The sequence below is a fragment of the Periplaneta americana genome, chromosome 12 (genome assembly GCF_040183065.1).
Source record: "Periplaneta americana isolate PAMFEO1 chromosome 12, P.americana_PAMFEO1_priV1, whole genome shotgun sequence".
In the NCBI taxonomy this organism is placed as follows: domain Eukaryota; kingdom Metazoa; phylum Arthropoda; class Insecta; order Blattodea; family Blattidae; genus Periplaneta; species Periplaneta americana.
The window spans coordinates 78,164,221-78,184,494 of record NC_091128.1 but is presented as its reverse complement, the minus strand read 5'-3'; the positions used below and the strand labels follow the sequence as shown (position 1 = coordinate 78,184,494).

At 35.0% G+C, this 20,274-nt stretch overlaps 1 protein-coding gene across 3 annotated transcripts in view; it reads right to left on the bottom strand.

The window, feature by feature from the left end:
* LOC138710585 (cardioacceleratory peptide receptor-like) overlaps positions 1–20,274 on the bottom strand; it is a 684,299-nt gene that overhangs the window by 29,100 nt on the left and 634,925 nt on the right. For all 3 annotated transcript variants that reach the window (XM_069841577.1, XM_069841579.1, XM_069841578.1), the window contains exons 6-8: positions 19,759–19,854; positions 17,809–17,994; positions 5,183–5,293 (exon numbers count right to left, since the gene is read on the bottom strand). In XM_069841577.1, the coding sequence (XP_069697678.1) occupies positions 5,183–5,293; positions 17,809–17,994; positions 19,759–19,854 (393 nt within the window). The remainder of the gene's footprint in view (positions 1–5,182; positions 5,294–17,808; positions 17,995–19,758; positions 19,855–20,274) is intronic.

Below are 20,274 nucleotides of genomic sequence, written 5' to 3'. Positions count from 1 at the left end.
TGATTTGAATTGTTGTGCTACTTTCAGATTTTGACATGGACGAGAAATAGATTAAAAATTTTGTCTGGAGTTCTCTTTGAAGGACAGAACTCTTTTAAGTATTTTAAATTTACGACACGACACCCCAGCTTTAATTGTCTTCCGAAGGAAGATATATGAAGGATGAAGGGCTTTTATCGCCCTTTCTTTGCGGCCTTTGCAGGGTTTGAGCACAAACTCCGAACTCACGACAAGGACTTAGACCGCAGAAGACAAGACAACTATCCGCCATTACAATGAGCAACATGTTATTTCCAAATAGTGTAAGACTCATTCACAATGAAAATTAAACATAACGTAAGCGTTAACTTAACGTTAGAGTAAAATCAAGAAGTCATACCATCATTCACGATGGGAACATAAATATAACAGCAAACATACTTGGTAACCATGGAAACATAACAACGACGCCATTTCCTCATATTCTGTCGTATACTTCAGCGCTCCACGATTGTGTTCTGTTTGCAAATCACGTACTCATAAGCATGAAAGTTTGGAGTTTGCAAACTTTCATGTTAACGAATGCTTATGTGAATCATTGTGAATGACCCCATGTGGTAGCCTGGGCGCAAACTTCTGTGTTTATGTTACGGTTATGTTTAATTTTCATTGTCAATGAGCCTTAACCCACTTGACAAATTTCGTTCTTGCTATTAGCATTGTACTGTACGTACATTATATGAGAGATGACACGTAAATAAGTGTAAATATTCTTTGGGTGTAATGTAGTACTAAAAGCAATACTAAAACACTTTTTTAAAGTGCTTTATTGCAGAATTATGACATATTGAAAGGGATAGATCGTGGAAGCCCAGTTGTTGGGCCAATCAGATCACCAGACATGAACACGCTGTACTTCTACTTCTGGGGTCGTTTCTGGAACTCCTTACCCAGCTCTCTCAGGAAATGCCGAACGATATTGAAATTTAAAAGTAAATTATTCAAATACATGACCATTGGTAAGCCATATTAATTTTTCCGTGCCTTACTTTATCTTATCATGATCGTTTTATGTACTTTTATCATTGAAATTATAAATGTTCATTTTAATCCTACAAATTGTTAGTACATATTTTACTCACTATTTCTGAAAATATGTTTTTCTTTCTTTCTCATTCATGTTTCACTCTCCTTTGTGTGCATGTATGTACCTATGTGTAATATTTCTCAGTGTTGTACCTGTAGTTATAATTTACAACTGAATTTGTAATATTGGTTCACTTACCATTTGGATTTTCATTAAGTGTAGCTTCTAAGCCTTATATTATTTTGTAATTATTATTTAGTATGTTTACATTACTTTACTCAACTTGTGCTTGTATAACTACATCAATCTTTGAGTGTTCTTTAAATATTAGCCTGTAATTATTAATTCGTCTCATTGAAAATTGTATGAGCTTTTTTTTTGTTTCTAAGTGGACCTTAACTTCGCCAGAATAAATTATTATTATTATATTATTATTATTATTATTATTATTATTATTATTATATATTGTAATTTTTGTAACCTTCACGAGAGAAATTACTTCCAGTTTGTTTTAAATTTGTTATTGCTTTGTTACGTAACTCTGAAGTTTAGCAGTTGTAGAAAAATTGTTGTAGGGTGCCTTAGCTAATTTTTACTTGCCGTATTACGTACAACTAAATATTTACACTTACTACTTATGAATCAGCTTGTATATTATGTATCCTATATTTACAGGATTTGACTTTTAATCTCAATTTCCCGACACACAATATTAGGATTACGTAGTTCTTCCGGAACGTAACAACCAAATTAAGTGGGATGAGTCTGTAATTTAATTTTCGTTTAAAGCAGATATTCCACAGAGTGGCTGGGAGATTTAGCGTATTTATGTTTAAGCCATCAGTAACAGAGTTTCAGAAATTTGTTTAATACATGAACAAAATGGCTGCAGTACCCGCATTTATCCTATGTACTTTCTTCTTTTTCACCTACCCTACGAAAGTATTACGTTAGCCTTTCGGTGCTCAAATACTTCAATTTTATTCCCTTTCTTTAAATTAGTATAAAAACGTGACATATCTGTCATAAGTTACGAGGATGGCACCTTATTTGCTGTGTGGTAAATTAAATTTTGATCTTTTAATTTCAGATTCTGAAAAATTCTATCATCTATCTCTATACCTTGCCCTTTTTGTGTAGCCTATATTCCCTTTCTTCTTATCTTAAAGATAGAAAGAAAGAACAATGGAATAGGCTAGACAAGAATGAGAAAAAAATTAATTTAGGACCTTACATGAGACAGGAATCTGTGTTAATTCTCGTGGAAAATATTTACGTCTTCAGGACATGTGCTGCTCTCCGTTTCTTGGTTCATTAACCAGAGTTTCCTAATAATGTGCGATCGGAGGAAAAAAGCATTACATGAAACTGAGAGGCAGTGAATCATGAGTTAGGATGTGCTATTAAATCTTATATTAATTGAGACATATCCACTTAAGCTTGCTTCACTTAATTTAATTTAGAACTTCTTGTGTGATGCAATCTGTTACCTCATCAGCTAAATACTTGACATAGAATTCTAAGCTGTCACGCAAAACATACTCGTATACGTACAATATACTGTATATCAGTGTTGTTCATATACTGCATTATTACACTAAGCTTTGAAATGATCTTAAAATTCAAAACATATTAATAAAACTAAATTAATTATGTTTGATGAGTTAAACACGAACACAGTGACATGAATACAATTAATTTACATTTACCTGTTACATTAAAATTTAAAAATACGTATTCCGAGAAATTCATGTAACATTGTTCTACGTACGTGTCCCGCGCCGTGGCGTCGTGGTCTAAGGCATTTTGCCTATGACTCGCGTTACGGAATGCGCGCTGGTTCGAGTTCGAGTCCTCATGGGGGAAGAAATTTTCTCATGAAATTTCGGCCAGTGTATGGGACCGGTGCCCACCCAGCATCGTGATGCACTTGGGGAGCTATGATAGGTAGTGAAAATCTGGTTTCGCAAACCAGCTATAATGGCTGGGGGATCATCGTGCTAATCACACGATACCTCCATTCTGGTTGGATGATCGTTCACCTCTACTTCGGCATGTGAACGTGAGGCCAGCAGCCGGCTGGTCGGTCTTGGCCCTTCATGGGCTGCAGCGCCACGGATTTACTTTACTTAACTTTTACTTACTGTTGTTCGTACACTTACCCCACGGAGAGCGGGTAATTACTTTTAGATGCATAGTAAATAAGCATGCAGTGCGCATAGGGTTGTCTTTCAGTAGAGATCACTTACTGTTGGTCTGTCATTCAGAATTGTGTACAATGGAGCGTCGTACAGTCACAGTGTTTATCGTCAGTTGTTATTGTAGTAACAATGTTCATCGCCACTTATTATAGTCACAATGTACATATATTGTCAGTTATCATAGTCAAATGTTTATCGCCAGTTATCATAGTCACAATGTTTATCGGCAGCTAATATAACCACAGCGTTTATCGCCAGTTATCATAATCAAATGTTTATCGCCAGTTATCATAGTCACAATGTTTATCGGCAGCTAATATAACCACAGCGTTTATCGCCAGTTATCATAATCAAATGTTTATCGCCAGATATCATAGTCACAATGTTTATCGGCAGCTAATATAACCACAGCGTTTATCGCCAGTTATCATAATCAAATGTTTATCGCCAGTTATCATAGTCACAATGTTCATCGCCACTTATTATAGTCACAATGTACATATATTGTCAGTTATCATAGTCAAATGTTTATCGCCAGTTATCATAGTCACAATGTTTATCGGCAGCTAATATAACTACAGCGTTTATCGCCAGTTATCATAATCAAATGTTTATCGCCAGTTATCATAGTCACAATGCTTATCGCCAATTATTATAGTCACAATGTTTATCGGCAGCTAATATAACCACAGCGTTTATCGCCAGTTATCATAATCAAATGTTTATCGCCAGTTATCATAGTCACAATGTTTATCGGCAGCTAATATAACCACAGCGTTTATCGCCAGTTATCATAATCAAATGTTTATCGCCAGTTATCATAGTCACAATGTTCATCGCCACTTATTATAGTCACAATGTACATATATTGTCAGTTATCATAGTCAAATGTTTATCGCCAATTATTATAGTCACAATGTTTATCGGCAGCTAATATAACCACAGCGTTTATCGCGTTATCATAATCAAATGTTTATCGCCAGTTATCATAGTCACAATGCTTATCGCCAATTATTATAGTCACAATGTTTATCGCCACTTATACTCACAATGTTCAACGTCAGTTATAATGGTCACAATGTTTATAGACACTTATTACAGTCACAGTTTATCGTCAGTTATTATAAGAACAAAGTTTACATTGATGGTTACATTGATTATCGCCAGTTATCATAGTCAAATTATCTCCAGTTATCATAGTAATATTGTTTATCGTCAGTTATCTTAGTCACATCATTATCTCCAGTTATTATAGTCACGTTGTTTATCGCCAGTTCTTGCAGTCACGTAGTTCATCGCAAGTTATCATAGTCACAATGTTTGTACCTTTATGATGTGTAATATCCATCACTAGTAATCACAATAGATTATGCATTATATTCGTGTGTCATGATTAACATGATATGCCGTTATAGGAATGGCATAATCGTCATAAAGTTTATAGAACTATTCCTTATGTTCGTTACACACATCGAAACATGTCGTAGCCGTCATCACAACTCACAGTTACCGTAACAACTATCATACACAGCGTTTTTGTTAAGTCGTAGCCGTCGTCGTAGTTGTCATAATTGTTAGTCTTTGTCTCACCCCCAGGGAAATGGTGAACGAGACTCGGCCTAAGGAAGAAATTCGAGATGTCGCCATAAATACGATCATTCTCTCCCGTCTCAACAGGCATTGTAGTTCAGATTGATTGTACAGATACGGAATTAAAATTTGGGGCTAGTCTTGATGGGAGTCCACCTGTATGTAGGCAACAATTTCGTAAAACTCTTCACAAGTAGCATATATAGATAGGGACTCTTGTTTATTGCACATGCGCAGTGTGTTGAAAACGAAGCAAAATAATAGAGCTCCAAATTGTGTTTCCGTATCTGTACAATGAGGACTTTATTTGGAGTTAAATACATACCGAAGACGATGACGAAGGTCATCTTGACTGTCTTGATCTTGGCTCTGGGGATGAGACCCCTGGAGCTCGCTCGGCGGCTGTCCTGTTCGTCGTGCTGCTGCCGGTGTCCCCCTGCAGCATTCAGTAACCACCATTAGTAATGCTCCTTACACAGAAGGGGAGACCAGCGAATAGGGATTATAAAGAATAGACACTGAGCGAATTTGCCTGTGTTTTGTTCCTCTGTGCGCCAGCGTTTAGTTCTACTTTCAAGCGCTAGAGGTTAGTGTAATCGATCATAGGCTAAGATAATAATTGAGAATAGAGTTCAGACACAGGATTCAAACATCGCCTATCTTATTGCATAATCCAGTAACGCTTTGCTTCAAATAAATTCAAGTTAACAGCTTTTCCTTATTTCTCAGTGACGAACTAGTTGTAATAATAATTTTTTATATTTCAGATATAATAAATTATATTATAAAATAATATAATACATTATACAATTAAGTATCAAATTCGTTTAATATTTGTATATAATACAATATAGGTATATGGTTTTACTTCTCGTAAGAGTTTTGTTTTTCCATTTTCAGTTCTATCAAATCATTGTTGTTGGGGTCAACGTCTCAACACTCATTATAAAGGAACTCTAGAGTCTAGACATTACAGTTAATGACGTATTTATTATTTTATGGATCCAATTTATTTTATTTGAGTACATAATGTACCTAGATGTATTAATTATATGTGTTATATTTCCGCTGCTAGCTGGTGTGATGTCAGCGCCAACTCTAGGGAGAAAGCAGAATCTCACGCTCTAGCTGGCTTGAAGGTCATTGAAATCAGTCCGGCTACATCAAAGGTACCGACGCGAAGTGTCCATTCTTTATAATCCCTATTCGCTGGGGAGACTGGAGAATCTTGATACTATAATATTTGGACGGTGATTAGCAATAGTGATCCAAGCGCCAAAAACCTGTTTCGAGATACTGGCCATTCAAATAAATCTGTTTCTTTATAAAACATTTCATGGAAGAACTATTATAACATTCACAGTATTACAAAAAAAAAATAACACAAATAATACCACAAAAGGCTATCTGATTTTTAATAAGAGATCAGCAGTTGAATTAATATTTCAAAGAAAAATAAATAAATGAATTTTATGCAATAAACGAATTTTTGCTTATTAATAACAGCAACACTCAAATATGGTATTCTTGATTTTTTCAGAGTTAAATTTATCTGCCATCAACAGATTTGTGCAAATATCTCACTTTTTTCAAATTGTCGGTTGGTCTATTATTGCAAAACTCCGTCCATTTACAGTTTCCCTTCCCAGTAAACGAAGTGTTAAAATAGGAAATATTGGTAAGAAGCAGAAAACTGATTGCGAGATTTCACGGAAGTATAAGTTTTTAGCTCTTTGATACCGAACAGCATTTTTCGGCATGCCATCTGTCTATGTAGTAACTTAGAAATGTCTTAAATAATGAATAAAAATTACTTACATTAAATTTACTATCTATGTGTCAATTTAACAGTGAAATAGGGTATACTCATGAAATATAATATTTACTAAATCGAAAGGAGATTTATCTAAAAGAAATTGTGAATATATATATATATATATATATATATATATATAAATTACATTACTTATGGTTCATATATATATGTATATATACGGAATGAACCATAAGTAATGTAATTCATTTCAGAGAGTTATTCTTTGAGATATCTGAAACAAAAAAGTTTAAAGTAGTTTTACTTGTTTTTGCTTCCTTTTGCAGAATAGACCTATATGAAATGTTTGATAGCGTGTTTTCGGAAATCCATTAAATTAATTCCTAATATGCTCTGTCACTTTAAGAGAGCAGTGTATTATGATAATAAATGATAAAAATAATTTCAATTTTTTGTTTTGGCTATCTCCTAAATGACAAGCCTCAGCCGGAGTGTGATATAATATGCCGTATATCAGACGGTCGAACATATTTTATTGCATTATAGGAAATATGGCCGTGTCCGTTGACAATTCGCAATTCGGCCGACTCTACGTGATGCTCTTGAAAATAATTTTAATTGTGCAAATGCAGTTCTGAGATTTTTATCGAATGCAGTACTTTCTAGGGTAATTTAGTTTTTATTGACCCGTTTTACACTCTTTAAATCCGGAGGTTACATTTGTTGCTTTATATATATTTTTAACATACCTGACATTTCGGACATTTACATCCGGATATTTTATAAAATTTTAATGTTTTCAAATGCGCCAGATAATTTATCTCTGGTGGTATTTGTTTTATTATTTTGTTTCTTTTTGAATACTGCCTAACGTCTGAGAATTGCTCACTTTTATAATTTTTTAAGAATCACCTTATTTGTGTACGTTGTTTTTACTGTGACAACGTGTTTTAGTTTCGTGTTAGTTTTCAGCCTATTGTATTGTTTAGGTTTTTTTGTTTCTGAAGAATTTTAGATAAGGACGCAAATAGCCAGAGTAGCTGACGAGCTCTTTTTAAACCCCACTAACTAACTAACTAACTAACTAACTAACTAACTAACTAACTATTACGAGACATTATTCGTCTTTTCTTTCCTGGCGATTTCACAAGTCTATCCGGACTATTTTATTTTCTTATCTTATGTTTCTTTCTACCTCTTTATCGTACTCTATACTCTGCTCCATTATATTCGGCCTCTCTTTCAGTTAATTTATTTAAGGGAATCCTCAAACGGTTTTGCACTTTTTCCTGATCGCACTTCTCTATGACGTTAGCTATTATTTCTCTTCCCTCACTATGAATAGTTATGTTTGACTTTCTATTGGACAAACTAAACGAAAGTGTTTAAGGGGTTAGGTACAGCTTACAGGAGTACAATTTTGGAAATATTCAACTTTTTTTTTCCATCACTTTATCTTACACAATAATGAAAATTATTATGTGTAAAACACTGTCCTCCTGCTATGTTACTGTTACTCCTATACTATAGCTATACACATTCTATACTACTTTACCAGTACACTACATTACACTACACTATACTAATTCTGCACTACATATACATACTACACTGAATTGCACAGATATGGAACTTCTGAATCGAACAACGTAAAAAATACACTCAAGTTGACTGCACTCTCGCACTATGTATTCAGAACTGGCAGTTGTCTGACAATGGCATAGCAAAGCCATCCCCATCCTTAATCTTTAGTACAGGACTCGGCACCAAGAGCGGATTCTACTCTCTCACGGAGAGCCATAATATGTATTCTATTCAACCCCTTTCTTCCCCGCCGAACACCTCGCAGCGTTGATGCCGTAACGGATGAATCTTAACATTAACTTAAGCGTCACAGTTTAGAGCATACCTGCACAAACACGCTCAACGAGCGCGCGCGCTCCTTTGGAGCGGGAGAGCTGTGTTTACCGCTCGCCGAAACGGAGAGGAAGATACGTCAGAATGACATAGACTTGCTATACGTAGAGGAGAGGGAAACGACCACTCAGCTATCTAGTGGAGTGCAGTGTGTAGGCCTATTCTCAGTAACTGTTTCACGTTGCTTACCTACTGCTACAGTGCAGTATGGAGGAATCTAAAATACGGAACGTAACATTTAACATTTAACGATTTACAGCTCGAACTTATTGATCTTCAATGTGACCTAACGGCTAAAGATCGTTTGAATAATACTACTAGCCTTGTTGAGTTTTACAATACTAAACATTAGCAATAATATCCGCGACTACACAAGCTGGCTGTGAAAATGATTACTATGTTTGGCTCAACATTTATATTTTTGAGCAACTGTTTTCTATAATCAACTTTAATAACGGCAGACATCGAACATCTGTAACTGATGTTTCATTACGATAGTAGGCTACCGTTTCTTTCAGCTGTCAACAGCATAAAACCTCGTTTTCATGTACTGATAAATAAAAATATAACAAAATGATATTGTAAATTTAAGCAGCTATAGAATTTATATTACTTCTGTAAAATAAATATTTCTTTATTAATTAATAATAGTCCAATATAGTTTTGCAAACACTGAACTGGAATTCATTTCTTAAACACTCTTATTAGTACTGTATTTCCTTTTATGTATATTTTGTACGAGATCACCCCTTCTTCCAGTCCACCCTTATACAGAGCGCAGCTAATATCTGCATTCCACTCATGAGCTGTGAGCCGGCTCGGAGAGCGCAAACCTTGTACAGGCCTGGTTTAGAGTTTGGATTCGCTCCCGGTGCCCAGTCCTGCTTTAGTATCAACCCTCTTCTCCGCGGTTGTGGCAGATTCCTCGCACACGGCACGGTTACCAGTCCTGCACAGTACCTGTTGCTTCATTACGAGTAGCGTCCGAGTGACCATTCGAGCAAACTCGGTCCGACTGTACTCGTATCGTGTCACCGCGGCTTTAGAGGAGGGAGTAAGCAATATTCAGGAATTACTGTACAGTATATTACGTGCTTATATTTTAATAAAGGAAATAAATTATTCTTTCAGTATTCACTGTCAGTTGTAAAACAAGTTGTAGGAATTGTTCAAAGTAGTGACCTCCGTTCTAAGTAGCATTTGTCTCCAAAAAATCAAGCAGTTACTTTTTTCTAAAGTTAATTAATTATTCCGGCTTAACTATTATAAACTACGCACAACGAATTTCAAACAACTTAAACATTAAAATGTGACAAGAATGCATGAAAATAATAATACCGAATACAAAATGACCATGCGCTCGTTGCAACCAAACGCCAGCGTGTTTCTAACAAACACCTAACTGATCTCCATAGGAGTCAAATAGATTGATTTGATCTCAAGTGAACTGTAATGGACCAATTGCAAGTACTATACAGTGTACTACTGTCGAAATCATAGTAAATAAATAGTACAATACTCAGTTCGGTGGTTCAGAAAAGAATTCAGATATCTCACCAATAAAATAAGAGGTATTGGAATTAAAAAAAGAACTACCACTGATAGACTCAAACATACAACCTTTTGGCCTGATATCTGACGCGTAGTCCGTTATACTAGAGCATTTTGTCAATAATTCCATTCTAGAATATGTTCAATAACGAAATCGAATGAGGGTGAAACAAGCAGTACAGTGGCGTGCTGTGTCGTTGCTTGATGACAATGTTACAGATTCTGTGAAGGAAAAATTTTGAAAACTCCGTTCATTAGCTCTTAACAGTTATGCTTCATGCAATCCTTAATAAGATCCGAAACCATCGCATACTATTCCACACCTCTATTTCATTTTAATACTGGAATAGGAGTACCAAACGTGAACAAATTTAACAGCTGATAACTCACCGTCAGATATTTTTCGCGGGAGGCCCTAGGTTCCTTATATAAAATTGCTTGCCTACAACTCCTCTATAACGACATAAATTTCTTCAGTTGAATTCTAAAACATCCTCGTATATGTAATTATATATATATATATATATATATATATATATATATATATATATATAAAACTAGCCGTACCCGTGCGCTCCGCTACACCTGTTAGAAATAAATATAAAGTAATTACATAATTAAAATAGGACGTTTGATCCAGGGAACATTCGTGTTTGATAGAAGGATAAATCGTTTAATGTTACTTAATTTAAATTGTATTTAAATAATTAAAATGCGATAATTTTGGTCCAGAGAGCAATCATTTGGTGCAATGACAATTCCTTTAACATGTTTCTTAATTGTTATTACATGCAACCATAGTTTAAGGAAGATTGACATATAATTTAGTTTTAATATGTATACTTTATATTACTTGCTATACGTTTCAGAAGTTACTGTAATAACATTGTAGAATTATGTCCATCTAGAGAAACTACACTTTCCAATGGTGAAATAATAATTAAACATTTAATTAGCTTCCGATGTTACTTCATACAAACACAGAAACATTCTCTTAGGCTATGTTTAATAGCTTTCGATTATTATTGTCCAAGGCCCCTTATAGACGAAGTCATTTGTTTTTATTTCAATACAGCGCCTTAGATGGCGTTGTTATTGTAATTTTAAAACTCATTTATTTCATTAAATATCAGTCCTATCAAAATTTTGTACAGAATAAAACTTATCGGAAATTATTTAAAAAAAAAAACTTTTGTTATGTAATATGTTTCAAGAAAATCAATAATAAGCGAGATATTTCGATTTATTTAATTCAGGCCCCCTTATAAGCCCCCTTTTAAATAAAGTATTTTTAATGCCATATAGCCTAAAATCTAAGTTACAACGAACTTAATTTATATTCCAATTTTCATATAAATCGGTTCAGCCATTATCGCGTGAAAAGGTAACAAACATCCAGACAGACAGACATACAAACAAAAATTTCAAAAAAGCTATTTTCGCTTTCAGGATGGTTAATTATACATATTAACACCAATTATTTTTGGAAAATCGAAAATTACCGGAACAATTTTGGCTACAGCTTTATTATTAATATAGATTACATATAATAATAGTTAAGCCGGAATATATATATATATATATATATATATATATATATATATATACATATTATGACTAAAAACATAAAAATCCAAGTCCTCATAACCATAGCTTTACAAGCTATAACGCGGAGTGAAGTAGACCTATGTCCCCCGACAGCCGCGTTATATCGAGCTTTTATTGTAGTTTCATACAGTTGATAATAATGAAGGATTGAAAAGTATAAAATACAATTTCAGAATTGAAATATGTTATTTGCGAGTCTCCCGAGGTGCTGGTACTGACCGCATTGGCAGCGCTATGGAATTTTATGACCAATGGTTGAAACAACAATAAACCGCAGTTTTATTGAAGCCGGGAGCCGCAAGTTACATAAACGTATGACAAACGTTTCCTGCGGCGCACCGTCGATACTGCGTCCACGCCTTTGTGGTTATTGTTCGGTGTACATAATTGTAACAGAATGTAAGTTTACAAGTCAGGGCTTTAGAGATCTGTTCCAACCGGGAACGTTCTATCCAACGTACAATGTAACCTGGAAGATCTGAACGTTACGCACTCTAGTTTTAATGATTGAATTAGATAAAAGATAAATATAAGTGCTGCTACTCACAAGTAGAAACAGTTTATGAAGCAGTTGTAACTTCGCTAAACATGAGATTTATGTAGAAATATGAGGTAGCCATAAAGTCTGGGTACATAGGGGAGAGGAGGAGAAAATAGATAGGAAGAGGTGAATGTGAGGAGAAAGAGGAATAAAGGAAAAAAAAAGATGAGGAAAAAAAGAAAAATATGAGAAGAATTTAAATGGAAAGAGTTGAGGATATCATTGCAATGGAAAGAGAGTAAGAAAAGCAGAATGAGAAGAAAAAAAGGAAAAATGAGGAAAGGAAAAAGAAAAGGGAAAGACAAGAAGAAAAGGAAAAAGAAAAGGGAAAGACAAGAAGAAAAGGAAAAAGAAAAGAAGAGATGAAGAGGATAATTGGGAGAAAAGGAAATGGAGAAAGAAACAAGAAGAGAAGCAAATGGGAAAAGGAAAATGGGGAAAAGGAAGGAAAGAAAGAAAAAGGAGAAAGGGAAGGAAAGGGGAATAGAAAAAGAAAAAGGGAAAAGGAAAGAAGAAAAGAAAAGGGATAAAAATAGGGAAGGAAAGAGAAAAAGGAAAAGAAAAAGGGAGAGGAAAGAAGGGAAAGGAAAATGGAGAAGGGAAGGAAAGGAAGAAAGGAAACCAATAGAGGAAAAGATAAAAGAAGAAAGGGAATGATGGAAAAGAATCGAAGGAAAGTAATAGAGAACGGGAAAATGAAAATAGACGAAAACGAAAGGAATAAAGATAGGGAAGGAAAGAGAAAAAGAAAAGAAAAAGGGAGGGGAAAGAAGAGAAAGGAAAATTGAGAAGAGGAGGAAAGGAGAAAAGGAAAACAATGGAGGAAAAAGAAAAAGAAGAAAGGGAAATGCAGGAAAATAGAAGGAAAGTAAAAGAGAACGGAAAAATGAAAATAGAAGGAAACTAAAGGGATAAAGATAGGGAAGGAGAGAGAAAAAGGAAAAGAAAAAGGGAGTAGAAAGAAGGAAAAGGAAAATTGAGAAGGGAGGAAAGGAGAAAAGGACAACAATAGAGGAAAAGGAAAAAGAAGAAAGGGAATGAAGGGAAAGAATAGAAGGAAAGTAAAAGAGAACGGAAAAATTAAAATAGAGGAAAACGAAAGGGATAAAGATAGGGAAGGAAAAAAAGGAAAAGAAAAAGGGAGGGGAAGGAAGGGAAAGGAAAATTGAGAAGGGGAGGAAAGGAGAAAAGGAAAACAATAGAGGAAAAGGAAAAATAAGAAAGGGAATGAAGGAAAAGAATAGAAGGAAAGTAAAAGAGAACGGAAAAATGAAAATAGGGGAGAGAGACAAAGAAATAATGAAAGAAAAGGAGAAAGGAAAACGAAGAAATGGAAGAAAAGAGGTTAATAATGATTTGTTCAAGTCTAAAATATCCGCTTCGATCTGTGAGTCATGAAAGCGTCAGTTTAATTTACCGTAGGGAAGATCGTTACATTTCTTTAATCTAGGTCGCTAGGATCACACTGATATAGGCTAAGTAACAAATTTACGAAAAGTGAGAAAAGTGCACTGGCGTATACCTAAATGTTATATCTACTGAGGGATAGAGTGATATGCATGAGTTCCATAACATACTTGTATTATGTTGGGCAAAATGCTTATTACTTTCAAAAGCTAAATATCTCCCATGCTACTTAGATTACTATATTCCTGATGGCCTCAATTGAGCACACGTTTCACTTAATTCGTGCTTTTATACCGAAATCATATCAACAGGGTTTTGTATATAAATTTCAATAAACGTGTATTTAATTACAAAAAAAAAAAAAAAAAAAAAAAAAATCGGCGTGGCTCAGTCGGTTAAGGCGCTTGCCTGCCGGTCTGATGTTCCGCTCGGGCGCGGGTTCGATCCCCGCTTGGGCTGATTATCTAGTTGGGTTTTTTCCGAGGTTTTCCCCAACCGTAAGATGAATGCCAGGTAATCTATGGCGAACCCTCGCCCTCATCTCGCCAAATACTATCTCGCTGTCACCAATCTCATCGACGCTATATAACCTAGTACTTGATACAGAGTCGTTAAATAACCAACTAAAAAAATTCGAACCAATCTTATCAAAATTTTCAGAAAATATTAATACTCTTTCTTTAAAAATGTCTTTCACAACATTTTGAATGTTGAAAGCGAATACATTGAGGACATTACTTGCAGTGATGCGTAGATAATCACTATGTCACGGTATCACATTCCGGAACGGAATGGAATTTCACCAATTTGGCCTATTTGAACGGGGTCGCGTTCTCAGAATGCATGAGGCTGGATAGGCATCATGTTACCCGTGCGGCTACTTCTGGGAAACGATGTGTTCAGGAGTGGGTATATACAGCTCGTACATCAGGCACTGGTCCCACCACACACACTGCAGGTAGAGAAGATCGCCATATCCGCCGACGTGAAGTATCAGAGTCTGCCTCAACATTCAGAAAGATCTTGCATTCTATGGGACTTGCAATGCGTTGGTAGGTATCGCGAGGACCGTCCGTGGAAGTTTGAACAAGTCCAGACAAGAGGCACAACAACCTCTCTGCTGTTTGTCTTTGATTCCTCAGCATCATTTGGCAAGTCTTGAGTGGTGTGATGAGTCGAAATTTGAGACACAGATGGCAACGCATAGTTTTCTCTGAGTCCCTCTTCAACTTTAATGAAGATCATGATCGTATCAGGGTTTGGTACTGCAGAGGGAATCAGAACGATTTTGTACTTATTTGTGAGCACCAGATTTTCCAAACAGCAGATATGATTTGGGATGCGATCAGTAGTGACTTCGGATTAATTCTCGAATTTGTTAAAGACACAGATTATGTTACCGAGGTACTGCAACTTCGTTTACTGTCACTTTTTTCGAAGTGTCCCTAGTGTCATTTTGCAGCAAAATAATACTTCCCCCTTCACAGCTTTCATCACCCAAAACTTTCTACAATGTGTTGACACCATTCCTTGAAGTGCAATTACTGAGCGTAACACTATTGTTCCTATTTTTTTTAACAAAAGACACAATATTTTAAGCTGAATGATATTCAGGTGTTGGATATCTACAGTATATAAGATACCACACAAATATATGTGTGTGTGTGTCTGTGTGTGTGCGTGCGTGTGTTATATAAGGAAGTAAGTATGACATCAGGAAAGTTTCATTTTATATTATTTCGATAGAGTTTAGGTAAAAGGGCTTAACCCACAAAAGAAAGATTTTTCAGGAACAAAAAGAATTAATTTTAACACATTATCATTATTCGCTACGTAAAATAAACTAATGAAAGAGTAATTATAAAACCATATCTTCACAACTTGTAATTAAATGTTAACTAACTTAATTACATTAATTACAGCGAAAAAAGTCAAATTCAAAAGAATGAGGTTTAAGCCCTTTTACCTATTAAACACCATCGATTTTATTTTATCTTTTACCAATCATGAGCAGTATGGACTGAAAGTCTCCAATACTGGTGAAATACACAGTGTTTCAAACTGATGCTAACACTTGTGTATGATTGCTATATTAGTCAAACTCTCAACTTTTCTCAAGTTCTGAGTTTCAGAAAACTAATCTTGGAAGTCTCTGCCTTTCCATTCTTTGTACATAGTTCTTCCACTATTGCTGATATTGGTGAATTTCTTTGGTTATACAAGGAACTTGTCATGTTTTCGGGATTTATATGTTTTTTACGGCCCAATCCCATTATACCCAATAACAGTGACCGAGTCACGGCGGTATAACCGTTCTATCATAAATGGAGGAAATGCTATTTAATACGCCTGACTAGAGGCTACAAGGTAGCAACCCTACAACTAGTCTTGCTCTGTGGATGGTTGGTAACCAACCCAGGGAATTTTTCATTACTGGAAAGAATCTAAAGATGTATGAGAAGCCTAGTATCAAAGACGGATAAAAGCAATTTTTATTATTTGTCAGCAGAGCCATATTTTTTTTTTCATTATGTTAACTTATAGTACAGTATAAGACATGGCCTTTTTGTGTGTCATATTGGTAACTTTATTAACAAAATAATTCAGTCCCCACTTAAAAATATTACTTTAAAGCACTTTAAAACATAACTAAAAATGGCATTGTCCAGTTTTGAAACTGAGGTTGACTTTTGTCCGTTTTTTAACACACACGAAAATGCAAGTGTCCGGTTTTGAAACTCACAACCCAGATAATCAGGATAATGGTAAGAAAATTCTATGGAATTGATTTTATTCTAAAGCTAATATTTAACTGGAAAACTTAGATAATTAAATTTAGAGTGTTATTTCTATTCACTTCTTTAGTTCTTATTTTACTGCAATTAAACTCTTCAAAACAATCACATTCATGATGACTGTCTACATTTTTATCATAACTCTGGATTACAGTAGGCTATACCACTGAAGACAGGGTTTTCCTTCCAATCACTTCCGAAGTGTTTACTTAGTAACTTCTGAACATCCGCAAGTTTCTCTTGGTTCACTTTCACTCCTATTTTAATTGGTGGAGGATTCGTTTCCAACCGTTATTCTTTAGCAGGTTTCCGTTACTCAGGATTAAATTTACGTTTCCTAGTCAGTTCAGGCGTACTCTCCAACGTATTGCTTTCCACGTTGAATTCAAGCTGTTCAAAATTCTCATATTTTAATAACATTTCGAAATAAAAGGGAACTTAATTATTAAAACATTCAAACTCGTTAGAATGTGAACATTAACTGGTTGCCACGAGACTTTTAAGCCGTTTCGAGCAATCCGATTGGCTGAAATGGTCATGTCCGCGTTTGAAGTAAACTATGCATGGAGATGTTCAATTATGAAAGTAACAATATATTTTAACGTTCACTAAAGCAAGTAAATCTCAGTTTCTGAAATAAACGGGCCACAAATCAGAACCGATCCTTAACTAAATTTCGATAAAAATAGCGTATGTCCGTCTTTGATACTAGGCTCATATATATATATATATATATATATATATATATATATATATATATATATATATATATATATATATATATCTGTGTGTGTGTGTGTGTGTTTGGGTGTGTGTGTGTGTATGTGTTTCATTTAACGACGCCCGAAGCTGCCGAGGTTATATCAGCGTCGCCATATATAGGCTATCCCTTCAATTTCATTCACTTAGTGTTCTGCCCAAGGGCAGGTCTTTCACTACAAACCCAGCTTTCTCCAGTCTTTCCTATTTTCTGCCTTCCTCTTTGTTTCCTCATATTATGATCCATTTGCTGTATCTTAATGTCGTCTATCATCTGATATCTTCTTCTACCCTGAACTCTTCTCCCGTTCTCCATTCCTTCCAGTGCATCCTTCAGTAGACAGTTTCTTGTCAGCCAGTGACCCAACCAATTCCTTTTCCTCTTCCTGATCAGTTTCAGCATCATTCTTTCTTCACTCATTATTGCCATATATATATATATATATATATATATATATATATATATATATATATATATATATATATATATATACGAAATAATCTTAAATAATTCACAATACGCTTACTCATCTACTTTATATCAATCAAAGAATGTAAATATAGAAGTTTCATAATGAAATAAATGGTGATGTACTCACCCCTGTTGTTGCAGGACTTGGAAGGCGGGGTGAGAATCTTGCTCTTGCTCCAGATGGTGAGCACGATGACGGTGTAGCATCCAGAGATGATGAGGGCCGGCAGCACGAAGAGCGCCACTGCCACCAGCGTCATGTACACTTGCCACTGCCACGGCTCCTGGAACTCGATCCAGCACTGCGCCTTGCCTTCAACAAGTAAGAAGCTGTTTAAACCGCCAACTATGTCGTGATATTGGTCATCGCCACTACCAGCTTCAACAACTGCACCTTCACCCTCGTCATGCTCATTCTTATAGAGACCAACACCTTTCACTCCCACCATTACTAGGCCTATTATCTCCACTACAATTATCATCACTACCACTGCTATAGACCTGCGACCAACCCGATCGCTATTACTTCCACGATTACCATTATTGTAATGTAGGTAGCCCAGTCACTACAAAATATTTAACACCATGATAACCGTTATAAACATTATCACCAACACTAACAATGAAACTGATAACTACATGCTCCAAGAAGATGGGATATTTTTCGAAGCTGCACTGCAGAATTATCCAGATCTAATATGATAGAAATGTATGACAATATTAATGCATTCTTTCAGTTTAGGCAAGCGAAATATTGACTTAAACATTTTTCGTTCAGTCGGACATTTATAGTGGTAACCTCTCTGTAGTAAACGTCACGTAAGCAAACACTACCACGTAAGTTTATAGATATCATAGAGAAAACGAGAAAATTTACATTCAGTGACTACATATTACGATTTTTTAAGGTTTGATAGTTTGCAAATATAAGGATAACGTACACCTTTCGCTAGTATAATTTTGGTATATTTCAGCATTTTCTTCCTCACAAATCACAGATACTCAGGAAATAAAAATTGGAATGCTTAATTTAAAGTATCTATAGATCACTGAGAAATTTTAATGTTTTTAAAAACCTAATGGTTATTTAAAAAAATGAAAATTTGTTGGATATTTTATTCAACCGAGCAGCATTTACATGATAATTAAAAAAGTATTTTAAGTAATTTTAATGAAACTTTACATATATATGTAGTTCTTCCATTTGAACAACACGCAGTAAAATAGTAAATATAGAATGTATAGTTTATTCTTAAAAAATAATATCGTTATTTTTTTTTTATTTAGTTCAAAGTTCGCAAAAAATAAATAAAAAAAATTGAACTGACATTTTAGAGATTGTAGCCTACTTTTTGTTGTCTTCATCAAATAGGCCTATAGCTCAAAACAAGAATTACGATAGTTAAAAATTCAAATATTAAAGTAGGCTAATTTGTCATGTAAACGCTGTCCGGCTGAAGACAAATATTCCACAAATTTTTATAATTAAAAAATGTGACTACTATCCTTTAAAAAAAATTGAAATTGCTTAGTGATGTATAAATAGTGTATATAGAGCCTGCCAATTATTATTTTCGTACGAGCTATAGAGTCTGAAGAAAAAAATTTAAAATACAATAAAATTATACCAACAAAATAAATACCTTCTTCTTTAAATGTTTGGCCTTTTCCGACCATTCTAGACTATTCTTATTACAAAACTATACATTTTTAATGAATGGGGAGTTTTGAAAAAATATTAAAAATTATTTTCCAAGTAATTTTACACTTTCATATCAAGGGTAGGCTACATGGATATCTTAAACTTAGTAGTAACATTATACATTATTTGACAAGATCCAATTTTAACAGAGAAAAAAATTGTTTTAAACTCAACCTGAAGGCTGGGCAAAAAAAGATTCTATTACAGGCTTGCATAGAAGTTGTTTCCGATAGCGAACATTCCTCAAGACTCTGCCTTTATAAACATTCTATATTTTAACATGCATGTCATACACAGAAAGTATGGGATGAAACTTTTCCAATTATGAGAGGTTAACAACTACAGAGGGATGCAAATTCTTTAATTTTTTTTTACCTTGCACGGGTTTCTCCTCGTACAGGATGATGATGGGAATGGAGAAGAAAGCGCTGAGCACCCAGGCCGCTGCTACCAGCACCCTCGCCCTCCTCCCTGCAACACGGGGAGACGTCACATCCACTTCCGGTAAGTACAAAGCAGAAGTGTCTCGTACTAAATACACGCTCTAATTCAGGGCAGACTCATGGATTTGCGAAGCTGATTCCAGAGTGATGGGAAGAAGAAGAAAAAGAAGAAGAAGAAGAAGAAGATAATTTTCGTCCCAGATTCAGTGCGGAGGCCGCAGTATTGTGGGTGTTTTGAAAGTCCACGGCGCTTGAGTTGCGTTGCGGTTTTAAAGTAGTCTAATGATTATGCTGTAGTTATTGTAATATTTATTTCTGTGACATAAGCAGAAAACGGTCTGCAAAAAAGCAAAATGGTTTCCAAATAGGAATATCTTGTATAGATGAAATATTCACAGTAGAACAGCTAATCGTAAGGGAATGTGAATTTAATTTACTCTTGAATATC